This window comes from Eubalaena glacialis, chromosome 8, assembly GCF_028564815.1.
Source record: "Eubalaena glacialis isolate mEubGla1 chromosome 8, mEubGla1.1.hap2.+ XY, whole genome shotgun sequence".
Taxonomy (NCBI): domain Eukaryota; kingdom Metazoa; phylum Chordata; class Mammalia; order Artiodactyla; family Balaenidae; genus Eubalaena; species Eubalaena glacialis.
In genome coordinates, this window is record NC_083723.1 from 81,906,594 (window position 1) to 81,929,597 (window position 23,004).

The 23,004-nt window shown below is 43.4% G+C and overlaps 1 protein-coding gene across 3 annotated transcripts in view; it reads right to left on the reverse strand.

Annotated features, from left to right (window-relative positions):
• Positions 1-1,068: 1,068 nt before the first annotated feature.
• NOD1 (nucleotide binding oligomerization domain containing 1) overlaps positions 1,069-23,004 on the reverse strand; it is a 93,980-nt gene continuing 72,044 nt past the window's right edge. The window contains exons 8-12 of one of the 3 annotated variants that reach the window (XM_061197872.1): positions 21,666-21,749; positions 20,677-20,760; positions 18,188-18,271; positions 13,852-13,935; positions 1,069-3,127 (exon numbers count right to left, since the gene is read on the reverse strand). In XM_061197872.1, the coding sequence (XP_061053855.1) occupies positions 3,055-3,127; positions 13,852-13,935; positions 18,188-18,271; positions 20,677-20,760; positions 21,666-21,749 (409 nt within the window). In that variant the 3' untranslated portion in view covers positions 1,069-3,054. Of the gene's footprint in view, positions 3,128-13,369; positions 13,387-13,851; positions 13,936-18,187; positions 18,272-20,676; positions 20,761-21,665; positions 21,750-21,855; positions 21,903-23,004 lie in introns of those variants that run through there. The other 2 variants (XM_061197873.1, XM_061197874.1) reach the window with 2 other exon arrangements.

A 23,004-nucleotide genomic window follows, 5' to 3' on the forward strand; every position in this document is an offset into this window, starting at 1 on the left:
CCTGGGATAATGGTCATGGTTCTGCCTTTCAGCTCCAGAGCAAGGATTTTTTTTTTTCCTGTAAGTGAGCAATTAGTTACTGGAAATAGATGTGTGTAACACCTGGAAGTGGACGAAAACAACAATGAGCCAAATGCTCCTTCCCAGTTGGGCAGCTGAAAGGGACACCTGGCAAAGGCTGGAGGGCCTGGCTTTGTGCAGTGGTGCCGGCTCCCACTCTGCTCTTACTGTGCAGTGAAGACCTGGATGTGCCTCCCTCTGTTCAGTGAGTGACACTTAAATGGTAGGGCTCTTTGGTAAGAATGATGACAACTAACAGCTATGCTTTTCACTGACGGAGCCAGGATATTGCAGGAAGCTCGGTGTTGAATATTTTTAGACTTGACTTGGAGAACTTCCAGTCCCATATTTGACCTTGTTGGGAAGTTCCCTAAGCCTAAGAGTGTAAAGAGGACACCTGGGGGTGCCATTGTGAGCAGAAATGAGAAACGTTGGTTTTATAATATTGTATATCGAGCACTGACCCTTCACTGGGCATTGTGCTGCTTTCCATGCTTCAGCTCATTTAATCCTCACAACAACCCCGGGAGTCAGTACTCTGGGATTCCCATTTTTCAAGGAGGAAATTGAGATTCTGACAGTCTTAAGATGTGGCCCAAAGCCCCACAGTGATTTGACATGGCTTATTTTATAAGATCCAAATCAGCAAGGACAAGCCATAAACGTAGTTCTGAAATACAGGAGCTATAGTTTCTCTCCCTAAATCAACTCACAGTTCCTGTGGAAAGAAACAGTCATATCCTAAGTTTGTGGAATTCCTTTTTTCCCCAAATTTTCTGTTATCTTTTTCTTAATTAGGAAAAGTCTCCACTTCTCTGCACAGAAGCTCACCTGTGGGTAATGGAGAACTTTAGTGAATTAGGAGCCAGATTTTAGTTTTATAAGAAAAATAGAAAATCTGTCATTCACCATCTAAAAGACTAAAGTATTTCCAAGTTAGAATTTAAGCCAACAACACACAAATTCAATTTCCCTTAGAGGCGCAGTTTTAATTTTGATAGTCTCTAAAAGCAGTCATATTTGGTAGTTTCTTGATACATTTTAGACTCTCAAAAGTTTAGTTTTAGCAGTTTAATCAAGTAGGAATTTGTCAGCTGAGAAGTGTGGTTCTCTCACTCATCAAGCCTGAAGTCTGTTTGAAGCACCCTTGACCAGTGCTCATTCCTTTGTGCTTTCTGGGCACATCTGCTGCCCAGAATCTCTGGTAGAGTTGCTGCCTCAGGGGCTATTAGGCAAATACCCAAATCTGGGGGTGCGGGCAGAGTGGGTAGGAACCGCCAAAGCAGTGCCTTAGGGGAATGGCCCCCATGTGGCTGAGTGACTGTACAGGATTCTCCCCCTAACTTTCAGGACCAACTTCCTGAATTGTACCCTTCCTAACAGGGGCAGCTGTATAAAGTCAGGCTGGACTTCTGAGAACTCCAAGGTACTGTTGGAGGGCCCCCTCACCCCTGCCCCTCTCATGCTTGGCCCCTGTCAGCTCGGTGCCTCTTGCCACAGTGGGTCCAGGCCCACCTCTGTCCTCCCCTCGGCAGTGAACAGCCGAGGAAGGTAGTGGACGTCAAACCCGGCCTGCCAGGGCCCATCATGGCACCGTGCTGAGGGATGTGAGGTTCGGCCGTGCCAGCGTACCCTGGCCCCAGCCATTGGGGACTCAAGTTATTCCCTCTGAGAAACCACCTGTGTGGATCGGGTGGTCAAATGGAGAGGCCTCAGATGCTTCCTCTGCTTTTTTCGGTCCCTTGGTGGGTGGAGAGGCCTGCGAAGGATCACACTGAGGATGCCTCTTGCCTTCCCTCGTCAGGCTCTCCTCACAGCACGTCACCCCAGGGCCCCACCCCATGCAGTAAGTGCCTCTGAAGGGGTCACAGTGTGCTTGCCAGGCCGAGTCCCTTTTTAAAATCCCAGACTCAGGCAGTTAGAAAAAATGAGTGTTTTCAGTATTTTACTAACAAATGAATTGGCAAAAGAACAAGTTCTCTGGTGATACCTCCCCCTTTCCCCCATTTAGCATCCACCAGGTGCCCGCCACGGTGGCAGGGGTCTGACGTGCTCGCTGGGTTCTCAGCGGCTTGCCTTGCCTCCAACTCAGTCACTCGCACAACTGCTCGGGGGCAGGAAGAGACTTCCCTTCCTCAAAAGGGCAAGAGAGAGAGAGAGAAGCTCCTGTTTGGATGCCAGGGCCACATGGGCAAGCCAGGCCTTATTCCTTTTGGAGGACGGCGCTGATTCTTCTTCCTGGGACAGAGCACCTCTGCCCACAGCATCAGTCTTCCGAAGGTCAGCCCCGACCCACGAAAGCCCTGAGTGGAGCCTCAGCATTACGAAGGCATCGTCCTGTCCCTCAGACTGGCTAAGAGGAGGGCATCCTGCGATCTTTGTCAGCAGACGGTGAGACTCCAGGACTAAGACGTAAGCCCGTGGCGGGTCCTTCCTTTGGCACTAAGTCCCTACAGAACCTTGGATGAGTCAAATCCCCACACTGTACCCCCCTCACTATCGACAGCTGTGAAGTGGGAATAATATCAACACATGGGGAAGTACTGAGGAGGAAGAGAACATTGCAGGTAAAACACTTTTGTTCGTTGAGCACCTTTTCCCCAAGAAACATGGCACCAACTTTGCACCATGTCCCCAACTCTTCATTGAATGCGGCAGTGACCGACTCACTCTCCCTGGTCTTTGGGCAGGCATTTCTATGAGCTCAAAGTCTCATTCCTCTAATTTCAGATTAAAATAATCATGGCTATGCATTAACATCTCTTCAGAGTATGTTCACAGTCACTAAAACGCCTCATACTTGTCCTGCAGAATTGTAACAGCTACTCAGGGACTCTGCCAATCAGAGTGCCTGCACAGAGCTCGTTTTGCACCACGAAGGCAGGAATCCTGGAAGTTCCACCTCGGCAGACACTGGATGTTTCAGACATCCAAGACAGGCAACTGCACAGAGTCACCCCCAGGGCCAAGACCCACCCACAGGAAAACATCCCCTCAGAAACAGACAATCCGCTTCTCGCCTTCAAAGACTTTGGCCTCCTCTGGCTTTATCAAGTTTCCATTTAAGCTGTTGGAGAAAAACAAAGAACACAAGTAAGTGAGAGACTACTGTATGCTCCTTCCCATTATGTGTTCCTAACACACTCTTGTGCTTCACACAACCCTGAAATTAAGGAACAGAATCTGTCCAACACTTGTTTTTTCTTTTTTCTTTTTTAAAATTGAAGTATAGTTGATTTATAGTATTGTGTTAATTTCAGGTGTATAGCATGGTGATTATTTCTGCAGATAATATTCTGTTCTAGGTTATTACAAGATAACAGGTATAATTCCCTGTGCTATACAGGATATTCTTCTTGTTTGTCTATTTTATTTTATTTTTTTTAGAGAGGGACTCTTTTTTTTAACAGATTATTTTTAAAATTTATTTATTTATTTATTTTTGGCTGTGTTGGGTCTTCGTTTCTGTGCGAGGGCTTTCTCTAGTTGTGGCAAGCGGGGGCCACTCTTCATCGCGGTGCGCGGGCCTCTCACTGTCGCGGCCTCTCCTGTTGCGGAGCACAGGCTCCAGACGCGCAGGCTCAGTAATCGTGGCTCACGGGCCCAGTTGCTCTGCGGCATGTGGGATCTTCCCAGACCAGGGCTCGAACCCGTGTCCCCTGCATTGGCAGGCAGATTCTCAACCACTGCGCCACCAGGGAAGCCCTGTCTATTTTATATATAGTAATTTGTATCTGTTAATCCCATACCCCTGATTTGTCCCTCTCCCCTTTGGTAACTACAAGTTTATTTTCTATATCTGTGAGTCTGTTTCTGTTTTGCATATACAAGCATTTGTATTATTTTTAGATTCCACATATAACTGATATATAGTATTTGTCTTTCTTCCTCTGACTTATTTCACTTAGCATAATTTTCTCTAGATCCATCCACGTTGCTGTAAATTGCAGTATTTCATTTTTTTATGGCTGAGTAATATTCCATTGTGTGTGTGTGTGTGTGTGTATCACATATTAATCCAATCATCTGTTGATGGGCACTTGGGTTGCTTCCGTGTCTTGGCTATTGTAAATAGTGCTGCTTTGAACACTGAGGTGCATGTATCTTTTCAAATTGGTGTTGTAGTTTTTTGTGGATATATACCCAGGAGTGGAATTGCTAGATCATATGGTAGTTCTATTGTTAGTTTTTTAAGGAACCTCCATACTGTTTTCCATAGTGGCTGCACCAATTTACATTCCCACCAACAGTGTACAAGGGTTCCCTTTTTTCTACATCCTCTACAGCATTATTTGTAGACTTTTTGATGATAGCTATTCTGACAGGTGTGAAGTGATACCTCATTGTGGTTTTGATTTGCATTTTCTAATAATTAGCAATGTTGAGCACCTTTTCATGTGCCTGTTGGCCATCTGTAAGTTTTCTCTGGAAAAATGTCTATTCAGATCTTCTACCCATTTTTTAATTGGGCTTTTTTTTTTTTTTGATGTTAAATTGTATGAGCTGTTTGTATATTCTGGACATAAACCCCTTGTTGATTGCATCATTTGCAAATATTTTCTCCCATTATGTAGGTTGTCTTTTCCTTTTTTCGATGGTTTCCTTTATGGTGTAAAGGCTTTTAAGTTTAATTAGGTCCCATTTGTTTATTTTTGTTTTTATTCCTTTTGCCTTAGGAGACTGACCCAAGAAAAAATATTGCTATGATTGATGTTAAAGAGTGTTCCCCCTATGTTCTCTTCTAGGAACTTTATGGTTTCCAGTCTTACATTTAGGTCTCTAAACCATTTTGAGTTTATTTTTGTATATGATGTGAGGGAATGTTCTCATCTCACTGTTTTACATGTAGCTGACCAGTTTTATCAGCATCCCTTGTTGAAGAGATTGTCTTTTCTCCACTGTACTGTATATTACCTCCTTTGTTGTAGATTAATTTACCATAGGTGCATGGGTTTATTTCTGGGCTCTGTATTCTGTTCCACTGATCTATGTGTCTGTTTTTGTGCTGATACCATGCTGTTTTGATTACTGTGGCTTTGTAGTATAGTCTGAAGTCCAGGAGGGTTATACCTCCAAATTTGTTCTTTTTTCTCAGGATTGCTTTGGCAATTCAGGGTCTATTGTGGTTCCATATAAATTTTAGGATTATTTGTTCTAGTTCTGTGAAAAATATCATGGGTATTTTTACAGGGATTGCGTTAAATCTGTAGATTGCTTTGGGCAGTATGGCCATTTTAATAATATTTATTCTTCCAATCCAAGAGCATGGGATATCTTTCCATTTGTTTGAATCACCTTCAATTTCCATCATCAGTGTTCTATAGAGTATAGGTCTTTCACCTCCTTGGTTAAGTTTATTCCTAGGTATTTTATTTTTCTGACATGATTTTAAATGGGATTTCTAAAACTTTCTCTTTCTAATATTTCATCATCAGTGTTACAGAAACACAACCAATTTCTATATATTAATCTTGTATACTTCCACCTTGCTGAATTCATTTATTAGTTGTAATAGTTTTTGTGGGGAGACTTTAGGGTTTTCTATATAGTATCATGTCATCTGCAAATAGTGACAATTTTACCTCTTCCCTTTCAATTTGGATACCTTTTATTTCTTGTCTGACTGATGTGGCTAGGACTTCCAATGCTATTTTAAATCAAAGTGGTAAGAGTGGACATCTTTGTCTTATTCCTGAATTTAGCATAAAGGCTTTCAGCTTTTCACCATTGAGTATTATACTGGCTGTGGGTTTGTCATAAATGACCTTTATGATGTTGAAATATGTTCCCTCTATACCCACCCACTTTGATGAGAGTTTTTATCATGAATGGATGTTGAATCTCGTCAAGTGCTTTTCCTGTGTCTATTGAGATGATCATGTGGGTTTTTTTTGTCTTTCCTTTCGTTAATGTGGTGTATCACTGATTGATTGGCGTATGTTGACCCATCCTTGTGTCCTGGAATAAATTCAGTTTATCATGGTGTATGATCCTTTTTATGTATTGTTGGATTTAGTCTGCTAATATTTTGTTGAGGATTTTTGCATTTATATCAAAAATATTGGCCTGTAGTTTTCTTTTTTGTAGTGTCGTTGTCTGGTTTTGATATCAGGGTAATAGTGACCTCCTAGAATGAATTTGGGAGTGTTCCCTCCTCTTCAATTTTTTGAAATAGTTTAAGAAGGATAGGTGTAAGTTCTTTATATGTTTGCTAGAATTCCTCTGTGAAGCTGTCTGGTCCTGGACTTTTGTTTGCTGAGAGTTTTGTTGGTTTGGTTTGTTTTTGTTTTTATTAGATTCAATTTCACTTTACTTCTAGTGATCAGTCTGTTAAAATTGCCTGTTTCTCCTTGGCTCAGTCTTGGTAGGCTATATGTTTCTAGAAATTTGTCCATTTCTTCTACATTGTCCAATTTGTTAGCATACAAATGTTCATAGTATTCTCTTAGGATTTTCTGTATCTCTGTGGTATCAGTTGTTATTTCTCCTTTCATTTCTTATTTTGTTTATTTGGGTCCTCTTTTCTTCTTGGTGAGCCTGGCTAAATGTTTACCAATTTTGTTTCTCTTTTCAAAAAACCAGCTCTTGGTTTCATTGATCTTTTCTACTTTTTAATCTCTATTTTATTTCCTCTCCAATCTTTATTATTTCCTTCCTTCTGCTGACTTTGGGCTTTGTTCTTCTTTTTCTAATTCCCTTAGGTGGTATGTTAGGTTGTTTGAGATTTTTCTTATTCTCTGAGGAAGGTCTGTATCACTATGAACTTTCCTCTTAGAACTGCTTTTGCTGCATCCCAGAGATTCTGGAAAATTGTGTTTTCATTTTCAATTTGTCTTGAGGTATTTTCTGATTTCCTCTTTGAGTTCATCATTGACCCATTGGTTTTTTTAGTAGCATATTGTTTAGTCTCCACGTGTTTGTTGTTCTCCCATTTTTCTTTCTGTAGTTGATTTCTAGTTTCATACTATTGTGGTCAGGAAAAATGCTTGATATAATTACTATCCTCTTAAGTTTGCTGAGGCTTGCTTTGTGACCTAGTATGTGATCTATCCTAGAGACTGTTCCATAGGCACTTTAAAAGAATGTGTATTCTGCTTTTTTTTGGCTGTAGTGTCCTGTAGATATCAATTAAGTCCAACTGGTCTAGTGTGTCATTTAGGACCTCTACTGCCTTATTGATTTTCTATCTGCATGATCTGTCCATTGTTGTAAGTAGGGTGTTAAAGTACCCCACTATTATTGTATTATTGTCAGTTTCTCCCTTTATGTCTGTTAGTATTTGCTTTATGTATTTAGGTGCTCCTGTATTGGGTGTATATGTTAATGAATATAATATCCTCTCCTTGTATTGATTCCTTTATCATTATATAATGCCTGTCTTTGTTTTAGCCTTTGTTTTAGTCTATTTTGTCTAATATGAGTATTGCTCCCCCTGCTATCTTGTTTCCATGTGCATGAAGTCTTTTTCCATCCCCTCACTTTCACTCTGAACGTGACTTTTGCCCTGAAGTGAGTCTCTGGTAGGCAGCATATTGAAGGGTCTTGCTTTTTTATCCAATAAGCCACCCCTTATCTTTTGATGGGAGCATTTAGTCCGCTGACATTTAAGGTAATTATTGATCAGTATGTACTTATTGTCATTTTATTCCTTGTTTTCCAGTTGTTTTTGTAGTTCTTCTTTGTCCATTTCTTCTTCTTTTTGTCTCTCTCATTGTGGTTTGATGCATTTCTTTATAGTATACTTGAGTTCCTTTCTGTTTGGTTTTTGTGTATCTGTTGTAGGCTTTTGATTTGTGATTACCATGGAGTTCATATATGCTGACCCATAATTATATCTACTTGCTTTAAATTGATAATCATTTAAGTTTAAACACATTGTAAAAGATCTACATTTTTTACTCCTGATGTCATATTTTGTATCTCCCTGCTTATCCCTTTACTGTAGTTATAGTCACTTTTACAATTTTTTTGTTTTTTATTATGATGGTTTTATTAACAAGTATATAATATACTGCATACTGTACATATGAGGACTATACAGTACAAATTTATGTTCACAGTTTGACATGACAAAATGTCATTATTGAATTCCATCTTTTTTTTAATCCACATACTGGTTTAAGTGATCTTCAATCCTCAATATATATTTGTCTTTCCTATTGTTATTTTCCCCTTCCTATAGATTCTTCTCTTCCATTTAGAGAAGACTCTTCAACATTTCTTTCAGGGTAGGTTTAGTACTGCTGAATTCTTTCAGTTTTTTGCTTGTCTGAGAAAGTCTTCTCTCCTTATATAATCTTCTCTCCTTGATAATCTTGCTGGGTTGAGTATCATAGGTTGTAGGTTTTTCCCTTTCAGGACTTTGAATATATCATGCCACTCCTTCTAGCCTGCAAGGTTTCTGCAGAGAAATCAGCTGATAGCCTTATGGGGGGGTTCCCTTGTATATGACCCTGTTTTACACTTGCTGCCTTTAGAATTCTAACTTTTGCCATTTTAATTATGATATGTCTTGGTGTGGGTCTGTTTGGGTTCATCTTGTTTGGGACCCTCTGTGCTTCCTGTACCTGGATATTTGTTTCCTTCTTTAGGTTTGGGAAGTTTTCAGCCATAATTTCTTCAAATACATTTTTGATTCCCTTCTCTCTTCTCCTTCTGGAACCCCTATAATGCAGATGTTGGCACATTTTATATTATCCCATAGATCTCATATGTTGCTTTCATTTTTTTTTCATTTTCTTTGTCTGCTGTACTGATTCGATAATTTCCATTTTTTTTAATCTTCCAGATCATTTATGTGTTCTTCTGTGTTATTTAGTCTGCTATTCATTGCTTTTAGGGTGCTTTGTATCTCAAATGGAATTATTTTTGATTGGGTCTTCTTTTTATAGTTTTTGTTAAAATGATATGTGCTTAGATCAACTCTTTCTTCATTCAGTTAGCATTTTTATTACCAACTTTTTGAACTCATTGTCTGTTACCTCTGTTTCATTACTTTTTCAGGGGGGTTCTCTTGCTCTTTCAATTGGGAATAGTTCCTCTGCTTTTTCATTTTACTTAACTTTCTCTGTCTCAATGAATTTAGGTGAAACAGTTACCTATTGTGGTCTTGAAGGGGTGTTTTTATGTGGGAGTGTCCCTATGTAGACTGTGTGTGCCCAGTGTTTTTGGTGTGAGGACGGGTTTTGATGTGGATGCCAGTCATGTCTTCTTCAGGATATGCTGGCCACTATCACCTTGATGGGGGTGTGGCTAGAATTGAAAGAGCTAGAGCCTGCACAGGGTGTGATGCAGGACTTCCTCTCTGCTCAGTGGCCATCACACAGGGCAGGGGGCTGCTCCTAAGCTGCTGCAGTGAATGCCCTGAGGGTCAGGCTCAAGCTGGCTCTGTTCCCTTTAAGTGTATGATTTTCCTTCTCCCTGCACTGGGGCTTGTGCACTTACAGAGGTCCAATGGCACCGCCTGTGTAGGCAGCTGCAGCTCTGCTCAGATGCAGCCCAAGGTCATGTCTTTTCCCCATTTTGGTCATTCCAGATGTAGTGCAAGGTTGTGGTGTGGAGTGGGTGGGGCTGGAGCATTTGCTCAGCTAGCACTGGGGGTCATGGCATTATGGCTGTGGGAGTTGAAGCAGCTATGCTGCCATCAGACGTCTGGGCTGCTTCTGTAGTGCTGTTTTAGTAAGCGCTAACAGTGGCTGCTGCTGCCTTACCTGGACCACCCCCCAGGTTCCTGGGCCACATCTGCATCCCTAGATCAAGTCTTCTCCCAGGACCTGGCTGCCCTAGATGTAGTGCCAAGCTGTGGTGTGGAATGCGCGGGGCTGGGGTATTTGCTCAGCTCGGACTGGAGAGTATGGTGACACCACTATGCTAGGGCAGACCTCGCTTTGCCCTGTCTGGTGGTAAGCAAGCACCCATGCACTCCTCACAACTGGAGTCTAGGCTTCTCCAGCCTGTCTGTCTGTCCTAGCAGTTCTCCAAGCAGCCAATGGGGCTTGTCTCCTCTGTGTAGGACCCCCAGGACTGGGACACCCAGTCTGTGGCTCAACCCGCTCACTCCCCAGGGCAAGTATCCACCTGTCTGGTCTTCCTTTCCCTCTTAGTCCCCTCCCATGGGCTCTGTCCTGACCTGATGCTTTTTTTCCCCATCCTATGTGATTACACGGGAATCTTTCTTGCAGCCTTGGTTGTTATAGGAGTTCTCCTGCCAGTTTCGTTAGTTTTCCACAAGACTTGTTCCACATGTAGATGTATTTTTGATGTGTTTGTGGGGGAGGTAAGCTCCACGTCCTCTTACTCTGCCATTTTGATGACTTCTTTGATATTCACATATTAATCCTTTCCAGCTACCATCACTCTATGGACTGGGTCTCACTAAGGTCACCAATAGCCTCTATAAACCTGAATTTAAATGACAGTTTTTAGACCTTGTCTTTCCTGACCCTCACAGGCATTTGGCTGTCCTGCCTTCTCCCTCCTCCTTGAAACACCACCTTCCCTTGGTTTGATATTATGCTCTGTGGTTTCTTTCCTCATCTGGCCACTCCATCTCTGTCTGTCTCCTTTTTTATATCCTCCTCCGTGTGACCTCCAAATAATGGAGTTCCTCCAGGCTTGGGACCTGGCCCTCTTCCCCAGAAGAACCTCATCTATCGCTGGCCTCATTCATATGTCAGTGAGCTGGGCCAGACCTCTCCACTGTGGAGCCACTTACCTACTTGACACCTTCATCTGGACACCTCCCAGGTACCTCAAAGTGGGCACATCTCCCCAGGGTTCCCTAGCTCCATGAATGGTACAACTCTACATCCAGTTGTGCAAGTTAGTAACCTGGGGGTCAACCTTCATCCTCATCTTCTATCACAGAGTTCTGTTGTATTCCCTAAATACCCCTAGAATGGGCTCCCTGGAACCTCTCCATATGTTCAGCACCACCGTCCTGATCTGAGCACCCATCATCTCTTCTCTGGCTCACTGCAGTGTCCTACTGACTGTCCCTTTACATGGCCTCTGGCCTCCTCCAATCCGCTTTCCTAGAGGAGCCAGAGTGGTCTTTTTACAATGCACATCTGATCACATCCCTCTTTGCTTCAAACTGTTCAATGACTTTTCATTGCTTTTAGGATAAAGACCAAAATACTTAACATGACCCACAGATATTTTATGGTCTAGTCTCCACCTATCTCCTCTGCCTCCTGTTGCTCCCTCTTCCACACTGTCTGAACCACAGGCCCATCTGCTTCTTGCTGTTCTTCAAGGGCACCATGGTTTTTCCTGCCTTAGAGCCTTCACACGTGCTATTTCCCCACCTGGAACACTTTCAGCTGATGAACTCCTATTCATCCTTCATGGCTCAGTTTAAATGCCACTTCCTTAGCGAGACCTTCCCTGAAACCTCATCTGTATTAGGTTCCCTTCTTAGCTTTCCCCTTTCTAGCACTCATTATGATTGTGATTAAATAATTACTTGAATGATTTTTTTTCTTAACTGTGTCTTCCTCACTAGAGGGTACACCCATGAGGGCAGGTCCATTTTGTTCACCACTGGACTCTTGGTACCAGCATAGTGCCTGGCACACAAGCACTTTGTTGTTCAACAAATGAAGATGCAGTGCTTTCCCTGGGGACTCAGCAGTGACCATGACACAGGCCCTACCCTCAAGGAGCTACAGTCTAGAGGAGACAGCCTCACAGGAAGCAATTACAATGGAGTGTGGTAAATGCTATAATTTACAATACCAGGTCATTGAACACTGCTAACTTCTGTCTTTGAAGACAGAACTCACTGGACCTCAAGTTCTTTTCGGACAGGGACAAGGCAGAAATAAATGTCAGTACAGATAATGAGTCCAAAGAGATGGTCCAAGGTCATCTGTGGCCCCAGGCAGAGCTGCTCCCTCATCTCCACTCCCCTGCTGGCTCAACCCCTGGACAGGGCCAACACAGCCAGTACCCTCACAGAGCCCAGTCCCAGGGAGTCAGACACCTGGGATGAGCCAGGGACTGAAGTGAAGATACTCCTGGGCCAGCACCTGAGCCCTCCTCCTTGTCCTCCTTCCGAGTCCTCCCTGACACCGTTGCCTCTTTCAGGCTCTGCATAGCATGCCTTGAAGATCGACACCTGGTCCTACACAAATAGTTCCTTGTGTAGGAACAGCGGTTGTTTGTTGGTAGGTGACAAAGGCCCATTTCAAGCTTGACGGAATTAAAGCAGCTGCATATCCTTCAATCATCCTAACCAGCCCCTGAGAAGGGTGGAAGCCAGCTGTAGTCCACAGACTGTCCTGCAGCCTGGCCTCCCCTCCTCTCCGCCTCTGCCTGCTGTCCTCAAACAACAGAGTCAGCAGGAAACGGGCTGGTTCTAGGAAAGGATCACAGGCTGAGGGTGGTTGGAGATTAACGCAAACTAAAATCCCATTGGCTCTCCAGTGCCTTGAGGGCTGAGGAGTGGGCTTCGGCCTCGGCGCACATGCCACAGCCTCTCCATCGGTCTGCTTGGAGCTGGGCTCTCTGCTCTAGGACAGTGTTTTCAAATGTTTTTCTGACTGTGACCTCAAATGAGAACATTTTACATTGTGAACCAGCATCTATGTATACGTACACACCCACATCTGAAATGAGTATTTCATACTAGGCACAGAGGATTCTGGTATTCTGGCTCCGTTTCATTTTTTAAATAATGCTGGTTGCAACCCACCAAACCAATTTTATGATCCACTAACAAATTCTAAAGCGAAATTTAAAAAACGCTCTTCTGGGAGCCAAGGTCAGGGAGGTAGCTGTACCTTGATCTATTGTTTCTGGCTGTGATCTTCTCCCCAGTCATGAAGAAAGGACTCTAGTTAATGAGCAACTACCCCCTGAGCTGAGGGTTTGGCTCACGGTGAGGCTGCTCCGTGGATGTCAGGGCCCCCAGTGCTAGCATGAACTCCTGTGGTCTCTGTCCTCACGGGGCCCCGGCTTTGTGCCATGGTTCCCATGCAGGTCTGAGCCTCACACTCTGCTGGGCTGTCTCAGGCCAGGCCTGGGGTAGATAGCAAATTCCAGAGCACTTGGGGGTGTGGATTCAGGGACACGGGGCCCTCTGTTCTCAGCTCGGTTACATCAGTACTCTGAGGCAGTCAGGGACCTTTCTGTCCAGTTAACTGCTGTTTCCCTAGCACTTAACCCAGTGGTGTAACCATTGTCACTAATGTGACACATAGCCTCCCCCACCCCCGAATATGCTACAGGCCCAGTCCTACCTCGGGGCTGTGTGTCCCGTAGGAGGCACAAGAAATGAAATGGGGCTCAACATTGCAGCAAAGCAGACCACATGCCTTCCTTCTGCTAGCATAACAGAAACAGGAAGTTGAAAAAGAGTACAATCAGCTCAAATACAGCCTGGAAGCCCAGAGAAGGAAAAGAACATGCTTCAAACTCCAGGCCAGCACGGCCATCTCTCAGGCTCATGAGTCCCAGAGTGATTAACTTTCAGTGGGAATCCCTTTCCCAGTCTGTCTGCCCCCGTGCAACCCAGGACAGTAGGCAGGACAGGGGGGCTGGGGAGGAGAGCCCTGACTATGGAGTCGTAGTCTGGGCTGAATTCCAGCTTCTCCTCTTAGGTGTGACCTTGGTCTGGGCCTCAGTTTCTACATCTGTGAAATGGAGACAATACTACCTACATTACAGATTGTTGCAAAGATGGGAAATAAATGGACATTGCCCTGCATTGTGCATGGCACATAGTAAATGGTGCTGAGTAAATAATCGTTGTTGCTATCGTTACAACAAGTGGTAGATCGGTCTTACCAAATCTCCGTTATGCCAGTGTTCTTCTGTAGTGCATCTGCCAACTGGGCAATCCCCTTGGCTGTAATCTGGTTCTGGATAAGCCTGAAAGAAGAATATATCTTTTGTATCAAGTGATATTGGATTAAATCTGCCCACTTCATTAGGGAGTTGGAAGGATATGATGGGATAAGAGACAGGGTCAGGGGAAGAACTGAGTCCCCTTAACTTTCAATCTTGCTGAGATTGTGTCGATCAGATCCATGAGAATAAAGAACATGCTTTAAAATGTTTAATTTTTCTGATGGGCAGAAGACCTAAATAGACATTTCTCCAAAGAAGACATACAGATGGCCAATAGGCACATGAAAAGATGCTCATCATCGCTAATAATTAGAGAAATGCAAGTCAAAACTACAATGAGGTATCACCTCACACCAGTCAGAATGGCCATCATCAAAACGTCTACAAACAATAAATGCTGGAGAGGGTGTGGAGAAAAGGAAACCCTCCTACACTGTCGGTGGGAATGTAAATTGGTACAGCCACTATGGAGAACAGTATGGAGATTCCTTAAAAAACTAAAAACAGAGCTACCATATGATCCAGCAATCCCACTCCTGGGCATATATCCAGAGAAAACCATAATTCAAAAGGATACGTGCACCCCAATATTCACAGCAGCACTATTTACAATAGCCAAGACATGGAAGCAACCTAAATGTCCATCAACAGATGAATGGATAAAGAAGATGTGGTGTATATATATACAATGGATTATTAGCCATAAAAAAGAATGAAATCATGCCATTTGCAGCAACATGGATGGACCTAGACATTATCATACTAAGCAAATTAAGTCATTGAGAGACAAATACCATATGATATCACTTATATGTGAAATCTGAAATACGACACAAATGAACATATCTACGAAACAAAAACAGACTCACAAATAAAACAGACTTGTGGTTGCCAAGGGGGAGGGAAGGTTTGGGAGTTCGGGATTAGCAGATGCAAATTATTATATATAGGATAGACAACAAGGTCCTACTGTATAGCACAGGGGACTGTATTCAAAATCCTGTGATAAAACATAATGGAAAAGAATATGAAAAAGAATATATATATGTATAACTGAGTTACTTTCCTGTACAGCAGAAATTAAATACAACACTGTAAATCAACTATACTTCAGTAAAATGTTTTTAAATGTTTAACTTTTCTGTGTATTTTTATAGTGAGCATAATATATCTGTATATTCATATGTAGGTAATTTAATACATGAACATATATGTATGCATGTGTGCTTGATATTTTTCACTGCAGGGGTGCCCAATCAAAAATGTTTGGAGACTACCAGTCTGAACAACAAATTCTAAGGAACACATCTGGGAAACAGGCAGTCTGATGTCTCCTTCCAGATGGCTAGAGAAAGGCAAGGCAGTTTTTAAAGTTAAGTATTTTTTAAAGAGCTGGCCATTCTCTTCTTTGGGGGAAACAAAGGCTTCCAAGATGGTACCATGTCCTCTCCAACATCTGAGAGGGAGGGAGGAAGAACAGTTCTGCTGCTATTCATGGGTCCCAGTGGAAAAGCATCAACAATGGGACCTCTAAGAGTATACCCCATTATGTTGGGTAGCATTGATTCTAATGAAACAAAGATTTCAGATACAGCTGGGAAGCCTGGGCAATTCCCAAATTGCTCCCCTGGGAAGCCATGCTTCTAACCCACCCAGGAAAGAGCAGCATAAGTCAGTGATGTGTCTATGCTTCATCACAGGTTCACTCCTCACCCCCCAGCTATTTGTAGCATAAGGCTACTACTGAACTTGACCTTTAGAAATTCTGGGCACTGATCCAAGAAGGTAGCTGTGTACCAGGAAGATAATGACCTATATATTACTGTGACTAATGAGATTATAGAAATTAAGCCAGTCCCTTAAGGAGGCAGTATAGCATGTGGTTAAAAGCTCTCCTCATATACATACACCCACTCCCCACTTCTCAGCTGCAGATCCTTGAAAAAATAAACTTAAGCTTTCTATTCCTCGGCTGCCTGATCTATAAAATGGGAATAACTATAAGAGAACCCCGCTACCCTGGGTGTGTGAGGTTTCAATAGGAGGATGTGTATGAAGTAGTTCTTATCATTTCTACCATGGCGCCCAGGGGAAGGGAGCTCTTGTCACCATTCCTGCCCAAGCACACAGGACTCGGTGGCTGTGCTGCAGCCAGGACCCAGTGATCCCCGCCACATCTCTCAAAGACTGGGGCCCCTGGGCTGAGTGGCAGAGGTGAGACCTTCTGGTAAGCACAACCACAGTGTGACTTGGACATTTTTGCAAAAGGAGCAAAAATAGAACCTGGAAGTGGGCATTGAGTTCTGCATTCAGTTAAATTCTGCTATTTCCTAATCACCCCTTCCACAGTTGCGACCACTGGCACCACCTACACCTTGCTTGGGGGAGGGTGAGCTGCCTGAAGCCTAGACCAGGCAAGAGGCTGGGTAGGAGGAGAAGTAAAAAGCCTGGCAGTGCTCAGGCACATATGCCCACTGGCTACCTTCACTGCAGCCAGTGTAGTCTGTGCTGGCACAAAGAGCTAAGACTCACTCTCTAGCCCTGTTCTAGCTCTGTTCTCGTGGAGGGGCTGGCCTGACACCTAGGGAAGGGCATAAAAGAAAGTCTACAGGTCAGAAAGAAAAGGAATAAAACAAAACAAAACAAAAAAAAACAGATGTAAAAGTAGCACACTCTGGGTTTTTTTGGGTTTTTTTGTTTTTACAGAAATTGACATGGTGATCTAAAATTCACATGGAAATGCAAGGGACCCAGAATAGTCAAAACAATATTGAGAAAGAAGAACAAAGTTGGAAGACTCACATTTCCTGGTTTCAAAACTTATTACGAAGTTACAATAATCAGGACAGTGTGGTCCTGGCATGATGGTAAACATATGGCTCGATGAACTAGAATAGAAGGTCCAGAAATAAACTCACACATTTATGGTCAACTGATTTTTGACAAAAGTGTCAGGGCCATTCAAAATGGAAAGAAACTTTTCAACACGTGGTGCTAGGACAACTGGATATCTACATGCAATAAAATGAAGCTGGACCCCTAACACCTCATACCATACACAGTAATGAACTCCAAATGGATCAAAGACCTGAATGTAAGAGCAAAACTATAACACTTCAAGGAAATCTTTGTGACCTTGGATTAGCCAATGATTTCTTAGTAAGATACCTAAAGCACAAGCAACTAAACAAAAAATAGATAAATTGGACTTTATCAAAATTAAATACTTTGGTGCTTCAAAGGTCACTCTCAAGAAAGTGAAAAACCTCACAGAAAGAGGAAATATTTGCAAATCGTGTATATAGTAAATGTCTAGCACCCAGAATATATAAAGAACTCTAACAACACAGCAATAAAAAGGCATATAACCCAATTTACAAACGGACAAAGGATGTGGAGACAGTTCTCTAAAGATATACACAAATGACCAATATGCACATGAAAAGACACCCAACACCGTTAGCAGTCAGGGAAATGCAAATCAAAACCATGATGAGATACCACTTCACACCCAGCAGGATGGCATTACCCAAAAAGACGATAGCAAGTGCTGGTGAGGATGTGGAGAAATGGAGACCTTCATACATGACTGGTGGAAATGTAAATAGCACAACCACTTTGAAAGACAGTTTGGCATTTAACACAGAGTGACCATATGACCCAGCAATTCTATTCCTAAGTATACACCCAAGAGAAATGAAAACATATGTTCACAAACAAGTGCGCGAATGTCCACAGTAGCATTATTCATAATAGTCATAAAGTATAAACAACCCAAATGTCCACCAACTGAAGAATGGACAAACAAAACATGGACTGTCCATACAATGGAATATCATTCAGCCATAAAAAGCAATGGAGTACTGATATATGCTACAATGTAGATGAACCTTGAAAACTTACGCTAGTGAAAGAACATAGAAACAAAAGGTCATATATTGTATGACTGCATTTCTATGAAATGCCCAGAATAGGCAAATCCATAGAGACTGGAAGTAGATTAGCAGGTGCCAGGGATTAAGGGAGGAGAAGGATGGGGAGTGATCACATAACGCGTACAGGTTTCTGGCGAGTAGGGGAGGTATGTAGTTTTGTAAAATGTTCTAGAATTAGATAGTGGTGATGGTTGCACAACCTTATAAATATGCTAAAAACCACTGAACTGTACAGTTCAAAAGCGTGACTTTATGATATGTGAATCTCAAAAAATATTTCAAAAGATATATCTCAAAAATATTTTTTTTAAAAAGCACAGTGTTGAAATCTGAATTACCATAAATGTTTCAACGTCTGGTTGACTTTCAACATCTCTGCCAAGCTCTCTGCCACTTCGTCATCAAGTTCATTTTTGGTGAGCCTGGAAAAGAAAGGAAGTGTCGACTCAGGGCAGCCCTACCTGGCACCCACTCTCCACTGAGTTCACAGAAGCGGGATCCCAGCCCAGGCGTCTCCAGCTTATGCTGCGAATCACTTGCTGAGAACCCAGCAAACAGCCAGGCTCCAAGCCAGCCTCTGAGCCCCGCAGACAATAAACGGAGGTTCATTTCTAGTGCAAACCCTTCACCCAAGCTCCTACTTCTTAGCTCGGCTGCTGCGGAGGGAGCCCATACTCCCTCCCCATCCTTGCTGAGCCCTCAGATCTCTCAGAAGACGGGCCCACAGAAAGCGAGGGGCCAATGCCTGCTTCTTGGGTCTCCTCCAGCCGTTAAGATCCCTTGAACAACACGGACAGTGTGTTACTAAACTCAGTCAGATGAAGACCTAGAAAAGCCTGCCGACTGCGCATTAAAATGTGTTCATCACTTTGCTCCGAGGCCAGTTATGAAGGACCCGAGTTCTGTGACTGAAAGTTCAGGAAGTCTCTCAGTTGTTCGTAAAAGCAGGAAGTGGTCTGGATAAAGCACAGAGGGCTAGAAGCTCCTGGTTGTAAAGAGGATTAAACCCTGCTGTGCCAGTGGATGAAAGAATAAATGAGAAAGGAATATAAAGAACATTTAAAAAATCATTCCTTGAAGGGCAATTTGGTAGTGTCTATCCACATTTTAAAAGTGTTTCACTTAGGGCCAACAATTCAACGTCTAGAAATCCACCTTATGGTGTGCAAAGACATTACACACAGGTTTTATACATGCAGTATTGGTTGCAGTCTTTTCAGTCATAATGTAAGATGTGAACAAATTTCAGTATCAGTAGAGGCAGCCAGCAAAATACATTGTGAGTGTACATTCAAGGGACACTGTGCAACCTTTAGAGAGAATGAGGTAGGATGAAGAAAGAGGCAGAAGAGCATGGGGCTCAAGATGCTCTGAGCCAGACATGCCGGCTGGGAAAGGCTTACTAGCAGGGCGACCACAGCACGTGGTTGAACTTCTCTGGGCCTGAGTTTTCTCACCAGCAAATGTGAACAGTAATGGTACAGCCCTCATAACACAGTTGTGAGAATGAGTTAATACATGGAAAAGGCTGAGAACAATGTGTGATGTATGGTGAGTCCTCAAGAGATGCTGGGGATTGACATTATTATTATCCACCTAGACCTGTGGTTCTCAACTGGGGTGACTTCCCCTCCAGGGGACACTTGCCAATGTCTGGAGACAATTTCGATTGTCACAATTAGGGGTCACTACTGCTATCTAATGGGTAGAGGCCAGGGATTCTGCTAAACATCTTACAATGCACAGGACAGCCTCTCAACAAAAAAGAATTATTTGGACCAAAATGTCAACAGTGTTGAGATTGAGAAACCCTGACATAAAAGGACATGTCAAATATGTACAATATATGGTTGAGATATTTTTTATTTTTTAGTCACTTGCTAAATGCTATTCAGTTTCATAAGAAAAGTGATATTTATTTGAATATACATTCAAATGCTAGAAATAAAAGATTATATTTAGAAAGCATGAGGGAGGAGGTTCTTTCACTTCCTACTTTCCCGACTTCAGTGTCTTATATTTTTTTCAAAAAAGCATGTATTACTTTTCAAAATCTTTTAAAAGATTTTTTGAGGGGAAAAGGAAAATGCACTTACTGGCCAGCAGGTCTAGTATCCGAATTCTCATAATGATGACATTTTCATTAACTAATTTAGCCAATATCTCATGAAGAGGATACAGAGACATGTAATATAACTTCCTTTCCCGGAAGCAATTTATGATACAGGCAAGTAAATAAATAAAAATACAGTAAATGACCAAAAAAAGGACCAACCAAAAGAAAGAAAAAAAGCATCACTTTCAGAAGGTAACATACAGTTAACTAGTGGCCCTGGAGTGCAGAGAGGGAGCAAGGGCTGTGGGCTTCCCGTGACAGGTGAGCTGGAGCATGAAGGCCAAGTCCTGATGTGACTACCTGGGGACGGAGGAGGCTACACAGGGGGTAGGCAGTTTAAGAGGAAGAAGGGAGAAAGTTTTGAGACAAGTGCATGAAAGTTGGACTCCTCAAGGCATATCTGAGGGTGTTCAGAGGATATCCTGACAGAATAGCTAGCCTTCTGGTTTTCCTGAGGCCTAGGGTGGCCAAAGAAGGCTAAGGTCTCAAACTCATGTTCCTGGGACCCATTCCACCCATTCTGTACTTGTTTGTGCTTCTGGGAATGGCTATTTTCTTCTCTAGGAGGAAATGAAATTATAAACCTTCCTTTGAGGAAAGGCCTACAGCCTTTACAATGGAGAGGCAGTCTTTCAGTTAAGATTCCAGGCTGTGCACAGTCTTTGGAAAAATCCCTGAGACCCAACCGTTCAAAATGACTCTGGTTATTACCAGAATATTCTCAGAGATGCATTCTGCTGCAGGGCGCACGCGAGGCTCCTTCCTCCTTCTGTAGAAATGCCATTGAATGCAAGACTAGGAAGGAAAAACATTTGGGGTAGGTTATTAAAAACACGTCTACATTTGGCTTTGGTTTCAGCAACTAAAACAGCTGGCAAGACTCCACCTGGAGGTGGTTCCTGCCTGGGCTGACTTGAAGCAGGAAGCGTAAGTGCCGGCCTCGCCAGCAGCCACTCAGGCTTTGCTACTCCAGAGCCCAGGACGAGGACAATCACGAGACTGCTCGAGGAGAGGCCAGACAGGAAACGGGACATGGCAAGACCTGGTCACACGGGCTGAGGAGGCCTGGCGAGCTCTGCTTCAGCGGCTGACACCTTACAGGCGCCTGTCAGTGAGGCCTGGAGAAGTTTCCTCTGTTCTTGTAAGGAAGGAACTCTGCTACTGCCCCCACTGTATTAAACCCTTTGTCAGTGACAGGAAGGACATGGGCAACCAGGAGACCCCCGAGTCTCAGAGATTTGGCCAGAGGCCTAAAGGAGGGCCAGGGAGGACCAAGTCTGTTTACAGAGGTGAAGGGTCACTTCTTGTCCCAGCACCATCCTGAGAAATGAGGAAGGGGCAGGAATCTGTGGCCCACTGTCTCTTTCAGTTTTGTCTGGACTGAAGAATTCCTCCCCAACCCCCAAGGGGCGCGGGAAGACTGCAGAGGGGCTGGCAATGTCTAGTCTTGATCTGACTGGTGTGTGCACATGTCACATCACGGAGCTGAAAACTTGAGCATAACATACTGAACAGTATGCCTCTTCTATGTCGATAAAAACGTTCTTAAACAGAAAAAGAAAAACCACACACACAAATACCTTCCCTGTTAGGAATGCCAGCCACCCTCTTTCCCTTGGCTCCTCCTCTGGTAAAACAAGAGGAACACGGAGTGACCAGGTTGGCCCTGAAGACAGCAGGTCTCAGAAGGCAGCAGTTACCTCAAGTTAGTCAAGCTGGGGTGGTTCCTCAGAGCCTCTGCGAAGGCCCTTGCTCCTTCATCACCGAGTTGATTGCCCCACATCCTGAGGGCAGAGGCAAGACAGTGAAAGTTACCTCATGCTCATCCCTTATTTTCTGCTCATGGCCATGGCGTGTATACTCAGCAGGCAGAGGTTTCTGCTCCATCCCTGGAGCTGTGGCCTGGAGATGAATCCCTCTACCAGCCCCTTAGTGAGCTGCTCAGGAGGAAAAAAAGCAGTAGAAGGCTTGCGAACAGAAGTCAAATCAGACAGCTGCACAATTAGAAACCAAGTCTCACCCCTGAGCTTTTGGAGAGCTGTCAGTCAGAGCCTGAGCTCACAACTATCCCTGAAATGTCACCTGAAGGATATACAGCTTGGCGGCAGCTTGAAAGGAAGGCCTGTAGCGGTGCCAGACTCCCAATATCCATTTGACCCTGTGCAGGGGTGCCGGACATTCTTGAAGACATAGTCGGTCTTGCATGAAGCAAAGATCAGAAAGCACACTGAGAAAACTTATCAGCAATTTCCCTGGTATGTAAAGAGGAGGTGACCAAACCATGCTGTTGAGATTGTTGCAGTTTTGCTGGGGAGGTGCAATGACAAGCCGTATTCTCTCCCCCACAGTAGAAAGCCTTAGAGCATCTGGCTAAATCACGGGTCTGCATGGTAAGACGTTGGGCTCCCATCCTGGCCCTGCCCCCCACCACCTGTGCGTGCTTGGGTAATGCGTAGTCTCTGAGGTCTTAGATCTGTAAAGCAGGAATAAGAAGAGCATTTCCTCATAGAGTTGTTGTGAGGATTAAGTGAGTTAATATATGCGAAGCACTCCAAACAGTGCTGAGCCTGTAATAAGAGTCAGCTATTCCTAAAAGGCTGAGGGTCACTGTCTACAGAAAGCAAGTCTGCCAGGCCCACCACAGAACTGGGGCTGCCTCAGCTACACGCTCTCACCAGGCAAGCGGCCTGCTGACGTCCCTGCCGGTATGGCTTCTAAAACCCCAGAATGAGAGTTTTCAGCATTTTGCATAAAAAGTGTGTGTACTAGATACAACTGCATGGTATCAAACTTTTAATAAAGTGGAAAACTACTCATGACATGAGATTAAGTGAAAAAAGGTAGAATAAAATTCTGTACAGATAGTTTGACGTCTACCATATTTAAAAAAATAGTATAGAGAGAACATACACTGCATGAGAGAGAGCAAGAAAGCTTAGCTGACCTCAAGTGTTGACAATAATTATTTCTGAGAAGATGATCTCCATTATACTGTTCATATTTTCCATAGTTTACAAATAAAATTATCTATGTTTCTTT